Source organism: Calliphora vicina, chromosome 4, assembly GCF_958450345.1.
Source record: "Calliphora vicina chromosome 4, idCalVici1.1, whole genome shotgun sequence".
Classification (NCBI taxonomy): domain Eukaryota; kingdom Metazoa; phylum Arthropoda; class Insecta; order Diptera; family Calliphoridae; genus Calliphora; species Calliphora vicina.
In genome coordinates this window covers 15,597,018-15,615,985 of record NC_088783.1, presented here as the reverse complement: position 1 = coordinate 15,615,985, position 18,968 = coordinate 15,597,018, and the positions used below count along the sequence as shown (strand labels likewise).

The window sequence follows — 18,968 nt, the reverse complement described above, 5'->3', positions numbered from 1 at the left end:
TTAAATAATTTTTATAGAAAAATCGCAAAAATTCCCACTAATAGATTAAATAATTTTTTCCGCTAAATAATATTAAAAATCGCCAGCATTTGACGGGAAAACGCAGAAATACCACACTGCATTAATTCAATTTTCCTCCGCTAGATGTATTTTAAAATCGCTTGAATGATTTTCAAAATGAATATATTAACACCACTGATGAACAGCTGGCCTCAGTTTTCATTAATTTTCCAATATGGCCGAACGTATTCATTTCTAAAGAAATCTGGAAAACGTAGTGATTTTATTTACAGACAAATTTATTTTATTAAATATATATTATTTCGTCATTATTAAAACTGAATTTTAAGCAGAAGGTTAAAAATGGATTTCGGTACATTATTGCATATGGCCAAAAAGAATAGCCAGGATAGCAGAAGTGATGTAAGTGAAAGAAGAAAAAATTACAATTTATATTCCATAAAATTTAAGTACAATGACTGACTGTCACAGTCATTAAATTTAGATGGCCCCCATATGTTAATAAAACCACTTTAGTAATATAATAATCTCACACACTTGTTGTTGTTGTTTTTTTATTCCTGTTTTCTTAGGGCAAATATTACAGCACAAAATTTGCTCCCCCAAAAAAGGTGTCAAAGGAAAAAAAATTATCCGATAATATACAAAAGTTCTTGCAAAAGAAAGAACAAGAGGAGAAGATGAAACAAAAAGAACAACAAGAGAAACTTAATCAGCTATTATCAATGAGAGATGAAAAATCGAAAAATAAAATCCGTAAAATGTTGAAAGTAACAAAGTCGGCCAATCGTTCCGTATTAGAGGATGCCATCAATACGGAACATACAGCGGTTACCATGCAAGGACCTGATCAGCCAGATCAGGATGATTATGGTTATGTCTCGACAGAGGCCAATTCATTTTATCAGAAGTATATAGATAAGGTGAGTTTCATATGCTAACGAAAATGATTTATCTCAAACATTTTCGAAAGAAATTTTATGTTTTCTGTTGAAAACTGTTGAAAAAATGCATAATTTAATCCAATATTACAGGTTAAAGATGTTAAAGAAGACAAGGGCTTTGCTCCCAGCAGGCCACAATCACTCAAAGATCTCTCCGGTACAAAAGAGCGTGTTAAAGCTGCCATTACCCGTGAAATAGAAGAGAAAAATAGTCATACTCGACATCGAGTTAGTCACATTAAAGATTCATCGTCAAGTTCTAGTAGTCCAAACGTTGCTCGAACATATCACACATCATCCAAGCCGCTCTATGATCCGGAAGCTGAAAAACGGCAGGAAGAGGAGGAACGTAAGAAACGTGAAGCAGAGAAAAGGAAACTAAAAAATCGCAAGCCTCCACCACCTCCCATGGATTTTCAAGCTTTACTTAAACTAGCCGAGAAAAAGCAGCATGAACCTGTTGATATCCCTGGAGAGTTTAAAAAGAAGAACGAAAACGATAGACTAATGACATTGAAGGAGAGGCAGGAGATGGAAGAACGACAAAAGGCCAAAGAAGCCAGAGAACGTAGACAAAGAGAACGTGATGAAGAATACGCTAAAGGCAAACGGCCAGACAAGGAGAAAGGCTCTTCATCTACTAGTTCTGCGTCCTCGTCAGCTCAACGCATGGAACCTAATGGTAGAATACCAAAATTAAATCAATCAAATAGTGCTAGTAATAGTGGTAGTAGTAGTAAAACATCTAGTTCATCGTCATCATCAGACAAAAAGTCATTGTCAGACAAAAAGTCATCATCCACTTCGGTGGATAAAAAATCTTCTTCTTCCTCTTCGTCTGGCAATTTTGCAAAACCTTCAAACCCCAGTTCTTCGTCATCATCAAATGGAAAAAGTTCTTCATCCAATGTGTCACAATCGACAAGTGCTAAATCTAATAGTAAATTAAGTGCCTCATCCTCATCATCAGCTAGCAGTAAATCATCATTAAGTAGCAGTGCCAGTAGCTCAGCAGCCAGTAAAAATCCCTATAGCAGTAGCAGTTCGAGTAAACAGTCTTATAATGGTCCTACTAGAGAATTTCCACCTCGTGATATAAATTCACTTAAATCAAGAGAATTTCCTCCTCGTGATATAAATTCGGTTAAGTCCAGAGAATTTCCACCGCGGGACGTGCAGAAAACTAGACAATTTCCACCACCAGACGTGCGTAGGGGTCCGGGACCCTCTTCAAGTAAATATGGTGATAGTAAAAAATCGGCAGCTTCTAAAAGTAAGTAGTAATTAATCACACCCAACGGCAATAACATGTGAAATTTTGTTCCCATGAAATATCCATTTCACTCGAAGGGAAAATTGCTATCGTGAAATTCCCCATGAACTTTTCATTCACAGTAGTTGATTTTGTTCGAAACAGCTGTTTATTGTTTACAAAATTCCATATAAAAGTTGATGAACGAAAAAAGGAAAAGGGAACATATTTCATGTGAAATATTGATGAATATTAACATTTTACATTTGAAACTAAATTTTCCCTAATTTTACACAGGACGCATTTTAGATGATGACGATTCAGAATACGATTCTGAATTAGATGATTTCATTGATGACGGTGATGAGGAAGAAGACTATTCCTCACACATCAAAGCTATTTTCGGTTATGATAAATCAAAGTAAGTTATAATACTAATTTTATTAAATATTTGAAAAATTCTTATAATATTTTCTTCTTCCTTAGATATCGGGATGAGGATTTCGATGATCGTGAAATGGAATCAAACTTCGCTCAAGTACAGAGAGAGGAATATATTAGTAAAAAAATAGGTACGATTTTTTTTTTTGAAAACAGTCCTTAAACAAATTATTTATATTCTTTTTTTCATATTTTTAGGCATCAAGGAAGATTTAGAGGATATGAAACAGGAAGCTATAGAAAAGAAACGAAAAATGATGATGAAAAAGCGTCGTATAAACTAAAAAATCGCATTTTCTAAAATTTGGTTAGTCTATTAAAATTTTGCTGTATTAGTTATGGATTTATCTTAGCCAAGGCTTCTCTCAATTTATGCATAAAATACTTTATTAATAATTTAATATATACATAATGTTATATAGTTACAATTTAGTTTTAAAAAAACCCCATAAATATATATTTTATAAAAAATAAAATAATCTTTTGCAATATACACAAAAAACTATAATTTGGCTTTTTTTAATAATATACATTTGTGGGATATAGCGAGAATTAATTTGCATTAATTCATTAAGAGATTTGGAAAATCAAATTAAAAATTAATACTAGCTCTTGCTCTCTAATTTGTTTTTTATGTTTATTTCACTTGTTCCTTTTGTGATAAGTCCGGATATACTGCTCTTTTAAAAAAGCAAAACAACCATCATTGTGAAGTGTGGAAAGCGCTACTATTAAGTTTTCTGTATTATAGTAGAATACTAAACATTATTTTTTACATACTTTTTTATTTTCTTAAGCACAGATTTAATAATTTACTGTTACAAACAAAAATTAAATACGAAAATTTTCAACTATGGGGAGTTTAGCCCCAAAAGAAAATACTACGCTGTTAATTAATCACGTGAGCCAAGATAACAACGATAAATTTGTTTTATTTTTATTTAGTTTATAGACAAGGACATATGTTGAATTTATCAAATGGGAAGTAAAAATACCTAATTATTAATAATATTAATTATTAAAAGGGCAATAAAACATCATTGCTGGAGCATACCAAAGAAATTTGGAATTGGTTCTATAAGTGTATTGTTCTAACATTGTATACACTTTTAATAATTAAAAAGTTCATAGATTTTTTTGCAAAAATAAGGAAAAACTAAATTTTTATCAATTTTTTTTTTTTAAATTTATAATGCAATAAAATGTTAGTTAAGGAATTTTTTAGTCAAGTTTAACAGTTATATAGATATATTCAATTCAAATGCAATGGAGAAAAAATAAATTAATATTTGATATTGAGAATCCCACAATTAAACAAATTTAAAAAAATTTAGATTTTTGGCTTTATTTGGAGTACCAAGGCGGATGCCTTTCCAAAATATTGAGGTATAAATGTGATTAGAGAAATATTGGATCAAAGTTAAAATTTACATAGGTTAGATTCCATGGGTAGACACTCGTCAAGCAGCTCACTTGGGTCCATTAAAAGCTGATCTCATTGTGATACCCAAGAGGTAAACAGCAGGGTATTTATAATATGTTCATTGTCTCGGAGGCGACCCAACAAGATTCTATGATAAAGGAGTGGATTCGTCTTAGATTGATTCTTGACAGCTCATCTAAACACGATAGGAATGGGATTCCCAGGATACGTTCTCTTAAGTTTGTCAGCTTCTACAGTAGTCGTTGCACCGTAGACCTAGTCTTCAAGCAAGTGTACCAATTATACAGTGTCCTATAATAAAGGAAACAATTAGTCGTATTTGCGACGGTATTCCATAAGTAGATTCGTCCTGACGGTGTCATAAATGGGCCAAGTCGACCTTGTTACAGCACAGGTGGGTTCATTGGTCCACCTATTTTGTGCAGTCTCCACTGTACAACCATCTTACATTTAGCAAGGGATATACCTGAAAAGGGATCGATCCATCATTGCACCCCTTTTTGTCAATTTATCTGCTATACAGTTACCCAGATTTCCATCGTGTCAACGCGGCACACTAGAATGTCTCGCTATCTCATTTAGGGATACCCGGCATTCCTCGGTTAACCAACATGTCGTGAAGACTCCCGCTATTCCGTTAACGCAGCCTTGCTTTCAGTAAATATACATACATTTATCGCCAGATATTGATAATACCTCAGAAAAATTGGATGCACGTTTTATAGCAGTAGTTAGATAGCCTAAAGTAGGATTTTTTCCCTAAAAGACACCTCAACACATTCAACCTATTACCCATTTTAGAGCCGTTAGTATATATCCCTGTTCGGAATTGAAATTTACAAAACAATAGGTCTACTTCGGATGGCCCTGGTCTTCGCAGTGATAACATATTGGAACAAATCAAATATTAATATTTTCAGTATTGTCGGGCTTCGGCAGGGCGAAGGGACTCACCGGCATCGCTAAAATCACTTTTTCTGTATATCAAAATTTTCTGAAGTACTGTCATATAAATACAAAAAGAAATTTTTGGTTCACAATGTCAATGAACAGTACCATATTATATACCATATTAAAGGTATTTTGAAGCACTATTCAATGATACCCATAATGATCAGATTATTTTCTAAATATATCAGAAATTTACTGTTATATATATTGAATTTAAATTCCTATAACTTCTTAACTAAAAGAAAGCGGGCAAAAATTTTAACGATTTTGTGCTTATAATTCTGAGAGTTAGCTATTATTAACACCTAAAAAATTATTAAAATGTTTCGATGATCCTGTTTAATGTCTTTTAGAACAAATGAAATTGATCCATGTTGATTTATTCACCACACCACAAATAAAGTAGTATTTTATTAACAACACAACAACAAAAAAACAATCAGCTGTTGACGAATTCTTTACTTCGGTTTGATTTGTTCACACCCGTAATTTTTTATCGAGTGCGCCGCGTGTGAAGTTTTTCTGCAGGTTTTTTGCTAAAAAACTAATAAAATTTGAAAACAATAGTAATTTCTAACTAAAAATTATTAAAGAAACCAGTGAAAATACTACATTTTGTATTTCAAATAAATAAAGTGTAAAATAAGTAAAAAAAATAGTTTTGTCTTGTGTGTGTTTCCATTTGGTTTTTAGGAATGAGTGAAACGCGTGAACAAATTTTGGAAGAAATTAAATTACAAGGTGATTTGGTACGAAAATTTAAAGCGGCCAAGGAACCCAAAGAAAAGGTTAGTGCTAGACATAAACTATATTTAAGTTCATGTTAAATTTTCAACAATATGCATGTCCAGGCTACAAATTGCAATGTATGTATGTACATATGTAATTATTATTGCGGGTGGTGTGTGCTGTGCGTGTGTAAAAAGATGGTGGGGTAAAGATTTCTATTATGTACTAACTAACCCTTTCACCTATTGCCCAGCCAACATAAGGTTTATTTATGTGCAATTGTGTGTTGATTTATGGTGAAAAATGTGTGTATCATAAAGTTTAGGGTAAAAAAACTGCAAGCAACATCGTTAAACGATTTCATCATCGTAACTAATATCTTTCTTAAATATACACATCTCTATTGTCATGTATTTATTCTTGCATATTTCAATTATCCCTCTCATTATAATAAAGCCAACTCATTTCAGTTTTTTTATGTTTGTTTCTGTTGTATTACTTCTTACATTTCATATGTCTATCTTATGCTGATTTGTGTAGTTGTTGCTTTAAAGCTTATACAATTGCAGCCACATCCAAAAAATACACAAAAATGTTTAAGTATATTTTTGTTAACTTTCACATTTTGTTTGAAATTGTTTTAAATTTAACAATATTTTGAATGGTCTACTTTGAATAGATCAGCATTCATTTATTTCTTTGTTTAAGTTTTCCAAGAGTATGAGGAGGGGAGTGAGTGAGTGTTAAACCAGTTTCTAAACCTTCATTTTGTTATTTATCTCCAACGTCATTTTAAGCATTGGTTGGCAATATTTAAGTTTGTTGTTGTTGTTGCAAAGTACCGTTATTTGTTAGTTATTAACCTTTTGTATGACAATCAGCTGTTGTTCTGCCATGTAATTTACCTGTTTTTACAACTACATATTACATTGAGGTGATGTTATCCATATTATAATGTAAACAAACATACAAGCATCTCTATGACGGCACTTACATGCATATTTGTTGCTGTTTTGTTTACGCACATGGTGGTTTTTCTCTTATCACTAAGCGGTATTTTTTTGATGGCCTTGACTTTTTTGTTTTTGTTAGGAAAGTGTCATCTCATATTCATATGATGAATAATATAAAATATATAATAACAGTCATATAAAACTACTTTTTGTTTAAATGAAGATACCTGATACCTGTGTATGCTAATATGTTTTTAATGAAGGGCATTTTTTCTTCGGAGTAATGAAGGAGTTATTCAGCCCAATTATGAATAAAAATTCCCCGGGAGTTTTTCCCCTTTTCTGATTCTTCCTATTCAAATTCAATGGGAAAAAACTCCCCGGGAACAAACTCCCGCGGAATTTTTTATTCATAATTGGGCTGATTAACTAGTGAACGCTATTCTTTGTAGTGAACTATGCATACCCCATAAAATGAGTTTAACTTAACCTAAAACTTAAAATTTTTTGTCTACAAAAATAATGTATCAATCAATCCTTGTAAAAATAAAACTTCTTAAAAAAAGTTTAGAAAAAATACTTTTTTTTTAATTATTGTAATTCACTTTATACAATATACATATTTATATTTTACGTAAAATATTCAGTGATTAATATTTTGTTACAATTTCAATGCTGTCGACTTTTAATCGATATTTCATTGAATAGGGCAGTTTACCGTTGGGTCCTGTTTGTTCCTTAACCAGTTTTTATAAACCTGCGATCTAAATTTTTCAACTAGGCGATTAGATATTGACTCCTTAAAATTATCTTCGAATCAGGTATATCACAGAAATTTAGCAAAAGTGCAAATAATTGTATGTGCAAATTCGTAACGTGTTGGCTTAGCTTCATTAGCTTTTGTAGTTGTTGTTGTAGCAGCAGTGTTTGCTGAGTTGACATCCCTTGTCCGAGTGAACTCGGGTCATTCCGGTGCGTAGAACCGGCTGTCGTGGGAATGTTTAGCTTTTGTAAAAATGTTCTGCTGCAAAAACTTCACATACCTTAAGGTACAACTTATATTTTTTTAAACACCGAGCTTATGTAAGAAATATTTATTTATCACTCCTAAAAGTATACATTAACTATTTTTAATATTTTAATTTAAATTTTTATACCCTTCACCTACGTGAGAAGGTTATATATAAGTTTTTCATTCCGTTTGTAATTTCCACAATACAATTTTCCGACCCTATAAAGTATATATATTCTGGATCCTTATAGATAGCGGAGACCCCAGATATCGTCGTGATCAAAATCTTCTATAATTCTGTCAGGCATGCTTTCGAGAAGTTTCCTATTTAAAATCAGCAAAATCGGTCCACAAATGAGATATGAGGAAAAAACCAGGACAACCTCGATTTTTTAACTATGTTGACCTATATCTGGATTACTAAGTCATTAATATAGACAATATGGATATCTAATGATAGATATTTCAAATTTTTTTTAAAATTAAATAAAAAATTAAAATAATTTGAATATTATATGTGATGTTAGAAGATACTACGTTGTACCTATGTAGACTTTTTTCCCGCTAATTATTATGTTTTTCCCAATAATTTCTATGTTACATTTTTTTTACATTCTTTTTTACTTCAAATAGTCTTAATATTAAATACCTTAAACATTGCTATAACATCTTTTTTAATTATCGCCACTAATTCTCTAAAACTTCAAAATTGTACGGTGTATTTAGACTTTTTTCCTTGACTGTATATAAGACCATTAAGTTGGACCTACATAGGGTCAATCGGAAAAAATATTTTTTAACATTTTTTTTCACCAACAAAATTTAAAAAACCAAACATTTTTCTTAAAATTAAAAAAAAAAATTAAAATATTTTGAAAATTTTTTTTTCCAAAAAATTAAAAAAACAACTTTGGAAAAAGAATAGTTTTGTTTACCTAAAAATATTTAAAATTTTTATTTTGAAGTATAAATTGGTGAAGGTTATATAAGATTCGACACAGCCGAATATATCTCTCTTACTTGTTTTTGCTAAATATTTAATTTTAGAAATTGTTTATATCGTGATCCTTGAAAAATACATAATATGGAGCTTTTTCATCACATACCAACCTGTATAATTAGTAAACCACAATATGTATTCTGAAACACAAACACTTCTAAATCAATCAAATAATTTGTAAATACTTACCTTTATGATTAGCTTTTTAAAATTATGTCTCAACTTTTATAAAATTAGAAACATTTAAATATTTATTACCACCTACTAACAACCTCACCTAATTGCATTATTTATGTAAAAAATACGCAGCATTTGCATTCATTTTTATTCAGTTTTTTTGTGCATTTGTCAATAGTGTTGTGCTCATAAATTATAAACCCAAAAAAAAGAACATTTAAAACATTTTACTAATACAATATGTTAAAAAAAAAAATCAACCAAAAACCCCCAAAGTTCAAGCCACTTCTAATTCAGTTTCATTATTGTTGTTGTCGTTTAGGTCTAAAGCCACAAAAACAAACAAAAAATTACCACAGCATAAATTGTAATATAGAGAGTAATATTAATTGAAAAAAGTAATTAAACAGAAAAATAAACTCATTAAAAGTATTATACACAAAATGTTAAGTTCTTTTATAAAAACTACCTCGCGTTTCAACAAACATAATTTATTAAAATTACAAATAAACTGTCGTTCGTTGTCATCCAAAGTTGATTTGAAATCTCTGAACAATAATAATACAAATAATAATAATGATAATGATACTGATGATGGAGTTGGTAATGGTGTTAGTGGTACCATAAAACATCGGCAACTGGAATTGGACAAGGTTAGCATTAAATTTATTTTTAATAACAATTTCTGGGTAAAAGATTTTTTAAATAAAATTGATTTTTTATTTTTGGAATTTTCTTGCAGATCGATGAAGAAGTAGCACGTTTGTTGGCCCTTAAGGCCAAATTGGGTGATGAGCCCCAACAAAATCAAAAGTTCACTTTGAAGACGCCCAAGGGTACTCGTGACTATGCTCCACAACAGATGATGTTGCGTCAAAATGTCTTGGACAAAATCACAGCTGTATTTAAGAAACATGGTGGTGAAGCCATTGATACACCAGTATTCGAATTGAAGGTAAATTTTCAGTGTTTTCTGTTAAAAAACAAAAAAACCGGAAAAATAACTATTTATTTTTGCTATTTAGGAAGTATTAACTGGCAAATATGGTGAGGATTCCAAGTTGATTTATGATCTCAAAGATCAAGGTGGTGAAATTTTGTCACTACGTTATGATCTAACAGTTCCTTTGGCCAGATATTTAGCCATGAATAAGATATCGAGCATTAAGCGTTATCACATTGCCAAGGTTTATCGTCGTGATAATCCTGCCATGACACGCGGTCGTTACAGGGAGTTTTATCAATGTGTAAGTATGGATTTTGCTATTTATTAGAGTTATACACAAAGATTTTCTATAGTAAATACTGTTGTACTGGAGATTTTTAATAGAAAAAACTGTAATACAGATGATTTTCTATAGAAAATACTGTTATACAGAGGATTTTCTATAGAAAATACTGTTATACAGAGGATTTTCTATATGAAATGCTGTTATACAGAGGATTTTCTATATGAAATACTATTATATAGAAAATACTGTTATACAGAAGATTTTCTATAGAAAATACTGTTATACAGAAGATTTTCTATAGAAAATACTGTTATACAGAAGATTTTCTATAGAAAATACTGTTATACAGAAGATTTTCTATAGAAAATACTGTTATACAGAAGATTTTCTATAGAAAATACTGTTATACAGAAGATTTTCTATAGAAAATACTGTTATACAGAAGATTTTCTATAGAAAATACTGTTATACAGAAGATTTTCTATAGAAAATACTGTTATACAGAAGATTTTCTATAGAAAATTCTGTTATACAGAAAATTTTCTATATGAAATACTGTTATACAGTCGATATTCTGTTGAAAATACTGTTATACAGACAATTTTCTATAGAAAATACTGTTCTACTGAAGATTTTATATATGAAATACTGTTATACAGAGGATTTTCTATAAAAAATACTGTTATACAGAGGATTTTCTATAGAAAATACTGTTATACAGAGGATTTTCTATATGAAATACTGTTACACAGCGGATATTCTGTTGAAAATACTGTTATACAGAAGATTTTCTATAGGAAATCCGGTTATCAGAAGGTTTTCTATAGGAAATACTGTATAGAACATTTTCTATCGAAAATACTGTTATACAGATATAGAAAATAATGTTATAAGAAGATTTTGTATAGGAAATACATACTGTTATACAGACGATTTTCTGTACTGGTGATACTATTAATTGCACAAAATAAGTTAAAATAAATCAATAGCTAGCTCAATATTTCCTAAATCTATTGCAAGTTCAGTATTTTTTAAAAAATATATTGCCGGCTCAATAATTCCTATAGAAAACCATCAATAACTCTCTTGAAAACATCCATTTTCCAATTCCTAATTATTTGTACACATTTACAGGATTTCGATATCGCCGGTTCTTTCGATCCCATGTTACCCGATGCTGAATGTGTTAAAATTGTCGCCGAGATCTTGGACACTTTAGATATTGGAGATTATGTGATTAAGCTAAATCATCGACAATTATTGGATGGCATGTTTGAAGCCTGTGGTGTGCCAGCCGATAAATTCCGTTCCATTTGTTCTGCCGTTGATAAATTGGATAAAGTAATATTTTGTAAAATATTTCTTAAATAAGAAAATGTTTTATTCTCCTTGATTTCCTTTTAATATTTTTAGTCTCCCTGGTCTGAGGTGCGTCGTGAAATGATTGGCGAAAAAGGTTTGGATGAGTCGGCTGCCGATCAAATTGGCGAATATGTTCAATTGAGTGGTGGTACTGAGTTGGTTGAAAAACTTTTAGCTGATCCCAAATTGAAAGCTGTTAGTGCTGCCGTTAAAGGTTTAGAAGGCATGCAACTTTTACTTAAGTACTGCAACGCTATGGGTCTTTCGCATAAAATTAGTTTTGATCTAAGTTTAGCCCGTGGTTTGGACTACTACACAGGTGTTATTTACGAATGTGTACTTAAGGCTGAGCCAAAAATTCTAGCCAATGGTGCTGCCGAAGAACAAGGTACCGTGGGTTCTGTAGCTGGTGGTGGTCGTTATGACAACTTGGTTGGTATGTTTGATACCAAAGGAAAACAAGTACCATGTGTGGGTGTTTCCATAGGTGTGGAACGTATATTCTCTGTGCTAGAAGCCAAAGCAGCAGCTGCCGGCATTAAGCAACGCACCAACGATATCGAGGTATATGTAGCCTCGGCTCACAAGGGTTTGCACGAGAAACGTTTAAGCATTTTAAATGATTTGTGGAATCAAGGTGTTAAGGTAAGCTAAGATTTATTTGTTTATTTTAAAAACCAAACCTTAAACTTTTCCTTTCCAGGCTGAACATTCTTATAAATTGAATCCCAAACTTTTGGCTCAACTACAACATTGCGAGGAGCAGCAAATTCCTTTGGCCGTTGTATTCGGTGATTCTGAGCTGGCCAAGGGCATTGTTAAGCTACGTGAAGTTACCAGCCGCAAAGAAGAAGACATTCCCTTGACCAATTTGGCCGATGAAATCAAAAAGAGATTACGAAACTAAATTCTGCAAATGACTCATTATGATGACTTCACACTTACACAAATTTTCAATAGTTTTCATTTTATTTATTTTGTTTTTAATGTATTTATTGTGGCACCGCTTAGAAAACATGACTGGCTGATGGGATCATATTGTAGCGCCTTGAAGAAACTATGATTGCTTTACCAAACCCGAGAATCAATATTAAAAATAATGTGAAATAAATTTATAATTAAAAAATACGATTATTTTGTGTTTTATTAAAATTAAAAGTAGTGGAAGAGGTAACAGTTAAGTACCCAAGAGTTTTTTATTGAAAATTTCTTCAGAAACTGTGGTATAATATTAAAAAAAATTCTTTAGAAATATACCGGTGGCAGAATATTTAATCAATATTTTAAAAATACCACCTTTTACCTTTGCGAACCCATAAAGTATATATATTCTGGATCATTAAAGATAGCATAGTCTGTATGTTGAAATCAATTTTTCGAAGCCCTTAAATAACTAAGCAATAGTCCCCCTTAGGTTGTTATTTAAAATCAACAACGGTTAAAAATTGGGAAACATATTTTCTACCCTGATTTTTTTCAACAAATATTTTTGTTTTTGGTTTCTTCTAAACTGCTCTTTTGCTAGAGGAAGTACTTGTGAATACCGCTAATGTACAATTCAATACTTCGTAAAGAAATTATCTGCTACTAGATTAATATTTTCTAAAGAAAGCTTTCGATAACTTAAAACTTCAGTTAAAAATATATTGCATGTATAAAAAATTCCTGTAACATTCTATAGGTTAAAAAATATTACTAAAATCGCTTTTTCTGGGTTAAACGCTAACACAGAATTTTCATTACAATTCTTTTAAAACTAAAAGTGTTGCTTATCATTTAATAATTTACTACTACTTTTACTACTTCTTTTATTTTCAGTTTATTGTAGATTTCACTGGTAATTTAGAATTTATTGAGAACAAAAAATGCCCGACTTATTTGTAAATACATTCGTAAATGCTTCAAGGCTTTTGAACCCGCCCAAAAAGCGTGGTAAACCTAGAGGCAGGAAACCAAAAGCTAAAAAACAGCCAACAACGGTAATGTATGATCCTGCACCACAAACGTCTGTTAATCCAACACAATTAGCGCCGCCACTACCACCACATCTTTACAACGATTATGTTAACGAATATCATCAGCAACAGATACCATATCAAATAGCGACACAGTACAGTTTAGGCTACGAAGATATAGCCGGTATTACTAAGGTAAGTGTCCAGTTATTTATTGAAAACGAAAATTGATTGCTGCCATTAATTAAGGCAAGTGTGAAATAAAATAAAAAGCCAAAGTCAAATATTGATTTGAATCTCAAGAATTATTACGAATTTTATCATTTGTTTGATGTTTAATTAAATCTTCAATATTATATGTATATTAATATATTAATATTTTTACAACATGTGTAAGAATATATATTGTTTTTTTGTTTTGTTTGTAAATCCAATGAATGCTCCTTTTTTGACTCCTTTAATATGTACTCATTGCTGTTTTACGCTTTACCTTTATCTCGCTCGCTCTCTCATTTTCCTCTTCCGCTGACTAACGCTCTAATCTTCCATGTGCCGACATAAAAAGTCAGCGGTCTGTTCTTCATTCTTTTCACAGGCTATATAGGCTTGCAAGACAATTTCGCGGGGAAATCCTAAGGCCACTAAACGATCAACAGCATGTCTTTCATCTTCGGTTAGCACAATTTCCACAACATCTTCTCTGGGGGCAGCACCGCCGCCTCCCTCAGGGGCTTCTACGCCAGCTTCCTCGTTGATCATGGCGACAAATTCGTCTTGATGTTCTCGTATAACAGCCAACAGAGCGGGATTGGTTTCCTCAATGCGAGCTAAAACACTGCTTAACAATTCGGGGCGTTGGCGAATAACGCGACGCATTTGGTTGAAACGTGGATCTTCACGCAAGAAGTTGAGGGGATTTGGACCACCCGTGGGTGCGCCAGGTGCTGCGGGAACGGCAGCTGCCGGTTGGGCAGCTGATTGTGGCATACTTACCATATCTGGTATGTCGGGTATTCCTTCAATGAGATATTCAATGGCGCGATCTGGATTATTAAAACTGGCCATTAGAGCGCGACGTACTTCGGATTCTGGATAGCCCATACTCATTATTTCGCGTACCATATCTTCGTTAGCTGCTGCTGTGGGTGAAATATCCAACACATCTAAAACATTGCCAATTCCTAGTGGCGGTAGGGGAGCTCTGCTCTCGGTTGTGGTACCAGTGGAGACAGCAGTAGCTGTAGCTGCCGGTGTTTCTTTCTCCTTCTCTGGGGCTTTCTCTTCAGTCTTTGGTTGTGATGCAGAGGCTGCAGTAGTTGCGGATGCTGTACTCTGTTCACTTGATTTCGAGCTTGTGGTTGTAGTTTTGGCTACATCTGGTTCGGCAGCTTTTGCTGCTGGCTGTGGTGCAGCAGCAGTAGCTGCTGGTGTTGTTGTGGCTGCAGCGGCTGCTGGTAATTTCTTGGCCATCACTACCAAGAACTTCCTCTCATCGATACTATACGTTTTCAAGACATTATCATTGTCCAGCACACGTCCGGCATAAATCAATTGCTGTAGCTCTGGCTGCACACCAACTTCCGGCATTTTCTGCAAATGTGCCTTTAGGTCCCAAACTGTTTTGGTGTCATCGAATTCAACATAAAATGTTTTCTGGTCGAGTGTTTTGATAGTCAATTTCATGATTGCTGCTTTTTTCCTCTACTCTTAATATTTTTTTCTTTCTTTTCGCTAATTCTTGCTCAATTTTTCGCTTTTAGCACACTTTTACTTTTCAAAAAACACTATTCGACTGCTATAATACACTCGGTTTTTAGTCTATCATAAAATATTTTTCGTTATTTTCACAAATAAACGATTTTTTCCAATGATTTTCACAAAAAAAAAATGACGGCAGCTTAAAATAGGGACGATGTGTCAGCAATTGTTTAAAAACATATGTTTTTGACAATTTTGTTGTTTTGTTGGTTTTTTTCGCACATCAATACAGACAAACACGAAGAGAATACTTGCAGTTTTGCAACACTATAGCGTGCGGTTATCGATTTTTTTTGTTTGTACGTAGTGGCAGCATTGCCATTTGCGAAAATAATGAATAGTGGTGAGTTTATCCACTGAGAGAAATAATATTTTGTGATTCGATTGTTGTTATTCAATAATCGAAAAATAATATGTATATATTTTTATTTAAATACTTCAGTTCGAGTCGGCAAAAAACCAACCAATTGTAGTGGGGAATGTAAGAAAAGAAAAAGTCACTGTTTATTGTTGGTGTTTTGTTTAAGCTTTGATATTTTTACAAATTAAGCTTGAGTGTGTAATTCTCTTCACTCTATAGTTTTATTTGTCTTTATCTTTAGTTTTTCTAAAGCCTTTTGGGAAAACTGTTCCTGATGATCTGGCCTAAACAACCAGAGAAAACGCGTGAGTTTCAGAATATACAGAAACAACTTTGGCGACTTGAAACTCACATGCAATTTGACAATTAACAGTTTGAAAAATTATATTGTAGTTTTTTACGCTCATCGATTGGCGGTCGACTGGACAGTGGATCACACAACGCATGGAAAATTCGTTCTTTAACCATACTGTCCGTATGTGGAATAAGCTTCCTGCTGAAGTATTTCCTGTCACTTTCAATATAGGAAAATTCAAATCAAATGTCCACAAACACTACTCCATCTATCCTCCCTCCCATAACCTATTTTCCTAGTTCCAAAACAATGCATTGCATAAGTATGGGTCATCCCGGAGTGCTGGTCGAAGCAAAAAATATGTTGACCTAGTATTAGGTTATTTTAGGAATAATCCGAAACCGAATATTTGTTCGTTCGTATATTGAAATTGTTGGAGTCATATCAACTCCTGGACTTACCAAAATACATTTGAATATACTACAGTAATAAGATCCATTTTATATATTTTCCTCTAAATCTAATCTTAAGTAACAATGACTAACTAATCCTATTTATTAAAAAACCCCAGGGAGAATTTCTTTTATGCTGACCACAAATCAAATTGTACCAATATAATCTATTTATTTTCGAAAATAAAATCTAAAGATTTAATGTAAATAGGGTGAAGTTACCCCACAATAGCAAATGAATCTTTAAAACATTAAAACAATACATACATATTACGTTTTTCTCTTTTTATTCATACATGTACTTAAATTTATAACTATTTATGTACATAAAAATATGCATTTGTCAGATTCTAAAACCAAACACATAAAACAATGCTGGCATGCAATAGTGTGTATAAATAATAAACTGGTCCTGCAGAGTCAGGCGTTTAATCCGAATTTAGACATTAATTTTATTTTACAGTTTGTTTGTCGTTGACAAACCACTGCATTTATTACAAACAGAAAAAAAAATTGATCCCTTCTCAAAAAAATCCAATGAATTTCGACCTTTTCTAATTAGGGGTTGGTAAAAAAAAACTCACACGAGCAGAGCAGTTTAATGAATAAAAACAAGCATTATGCATAAAATGATATAAAGAAATCGTAGATTGTCAAACAATAAGTTCGAAAAAAGAAGTATGCATGGATATTATGAGCCAACAATTTATGATCTCAGTGAAAGTCATGACTACTACTCCTAAAGGGAAGTTGTATTGTTTTGGAGAATTGTTTTTTTTTTTTTAATAATTGTATTTTTGATTCCACTGCTAATAAAAGCTAAATATCGATAATCATTAGATGTAAGTATTATCTAGATTCTTTAATAAATGTATGCTTAAAATCAACATGAAATAATTTTCTCACTTATCTTGGTTGACCAGAGATTGCAGACTTTATGACACGTGTCATCAGTGACATTTTCAGGCAAAATAATGTGTTCTCAACATACATAAGAGGACATACATACTTACTCTTGCTCAATAGATTGATTGCAAGTACTTTCAATTTAAAATCGGTAACAAAAAACCAAGCTGCAGCATTTTTAATTTGTTAGCTTTTTTCCAAAACGCTAAATCTATTGTCTCCGTCTTCCTAGTCAGCGACAATTTAATGCTTTAAAATTTGTTTTCAAAATCAAAAATCACACAAAGGGTTCGTTAACTAGCAGTAACTTGAATGTATGAATTATTTTGGGGATTTCAATGTTTATTTTTGAAAAAAATAATTTGGAAGGAAGAACTCAATAGAAATAGAGTTTGAGAAATTTCCAAAAATGTTCTCCCTGAGAGATCTGAAATTGGAAATTAGCTCTCGAACTGTTAGCCGCAGAACAAATGAGGCTGGTATTGTTTTTTAAAAAAACGTAATGCTCGAATATTTACACTGGTCGAGAAAGAGCAATTATAAGACGGCCGAAGGGAAAGAGACTGCACTTCAAGTACACAAATAAGAATATGAGTGGTATCGGATACATATCAATTTTAAACGATGTTATGTATCCAAACGCTGACGAAAATATGCCCCTAGTTTGGAGATTCCAGCATGAAAATGTTCTCAAACACACCTCTAGGGTTGTAACCGAGTGATTACAATACAATGTGGTATGATATGTGTTTTGAAGTGGGCTGCCCAATCGCCAGATCTCAATCTCAAAGAAAACCTGAAATTCAATGATCCTAAAACTCAGCAAGACATGAAACATTGGCTCTTCCATGTGATCAGCGATTACTGCAAGCCCAAAATTGAAGTAGAGTTCAGAAGAGCGTTAACGTTTTGCTACCGAAGAGATCAGTTCTATGGTGTTGACAAAAATAGTGAAAGTCCTTTGCTGGTTTAAATATCCTACGAATTATTAAGGAGCCTTTAGCCTATGGTCTAGATGAAAACTTAAAGGGAGAAAAGAATGTGTTGATTTTCGATTTGGGTGGTGATACTTTTGATATCTTCATCTTAACCATTGATGTTTGAGGTTAAATCTACTGCTGGTGTCACACATTAGGGTGGTTAAGATTATGACAATCGTTTGGTCAACTTCATTGTGGAGGAATTTAAGCGCAAGCACAAACGCGATTTGTTTGGCAATGTCTATTTTAAAATCAAAATAGTCCGTTTTGAGTAACTTAATATGGATTTGTTCCGCTCCAAATAAGTGAATGCCAAAATATTTTAAAGGAAAGGATTAAATCTTTTATTGGTTTAATCTGAGCTTCGAATTAGTTAATTAGCCGTACATTCCTTAATTCCAAACCCAAAATCGAGTGATTTACAGAAATGTAATATTAAATTAAATGATAAAAATCTTTTACTTTTCTGACTAATTGAAACTGTAACAATAAGGGTTGTATAACACACTTCGAATCAACGTTAAAACATTTCCAATATAATATTTTCTAACAAACATTAGATGTGAGAAGAAAAAAAGTATTAATAGTATTTAATACCGCACTTTTATTATCAGCATCGAAAATGGGTGTTGAAGCATTCATCCTAAAGTGTTGTTCAGATAAAAATCTAACACACGTTTGTTCAAATATTTCACATGATTAAAATGAACGTACAATTCAATAATTTCTCTTGAAATAGTACA

General features: G+C 32.3%; 4 protein-coding genes across 5 annotated transcripts in view; 3 read left to right on the top strand and 1 right to left on the bottom strand.

Annotated features, from left to right (window-relative positions):
• Positions 1 to 230: 230 nt before the first annotated feature.
• LOC135959200 (protein SPT2 homolog) lies at positions 231 to 3,160 on the top strand. Its single transcript, XM_065510287.1, has 6 exons — positions 231 to 423; positions 594 to 944; positions 1,056 to 2,238; positions 2,515 to 2,638; positions 2,704 to 2,789; positions 2,857 to 3,160. The coding sequence occupies exons 1-6, from the start codon at positions 364 to 366 to the stop codon at positions 2,940 to 2,942; spliced, it is 1,890 nt and encodes a 629-aa protein (XP_065366359.1). The 5' UTR covers positions 231 to 363; the 3' UTR covers positions 2,943 to 3,160.
• A 2,541-nt stretch (positions 3,161 to 5,701) lies between these two features.
• Positions 5,702 to 12,646, top strand: HisRS (histidine--tRNA ligase). Of its 2 annotated transcripts, XM_065510288.1 has the most exons (7): positions 5,702 to 5,841; positions 9,247 to 9,577; positions 9,667 to 9,879; positions 9,950 to 10,171; positions 11,291 to 11,497; positions 11,570 to 12,163; positions 12,222 to 12,646. In XM_065510288.1, exons 2-7 carry the CDS (start codon positions 9,368 to 9,370, stop codon positions 12,423 to 12,425), a joined length of 1,650 nt encoding a protein of 549 aa, XP_065366360.1. In that variant the 5' UTR covers positions 5,702 to 5,841; positions 9,247 to 9,367; the 3' UTR covers positions 12,426 to 12,646. The 2 variants fall into 2 exon arrangements, with proteins under 2 accessions (XP_065366360.1, XP_065366361.1); XM_065510289.1 differs by lacking the exon at positions 9,247 to 9,577.
• Bx (Beadex) overlaps positions 5,702 to 18,968 on the top strand; it is a 94,919-nt gene continuing 81,652 nt past the window's right edge. Inside the window, exons 1-2 of the mRNA XM_065510291.1 lie at positions 5,702 to 5,841; positions 13,337 to 13,668. Of these exons, the coding sequence (XP_065366363.1) occupies positions 13,384 to 13,668 (285 nt within the window). The 5' untranslated portion in view covers positions 5,702 to 5,841; positions 13,337 to 13,383. The remainder of the gene's footprint in view (positions 5,842 to 13,336; positions 13,669 to 18,968) is intronic.
• On the bottom strand, positions 13,760 to 15,417 carry LOC135959202 (UV excision repair protein RAD23 homolog B-like). Its single transcript, XM_065510290.1, has one exon. It carries the CDS (start codon positions 15,154 to 15,156, stop codon positions 14,011 to 14,013), a length of 1,146 nt encoding a protein of 381 aa, XP_065366362.1. The 5' UTR covers positions 15,157 to 15,417; the 3' UTR covers positions 13,760 to 14,010.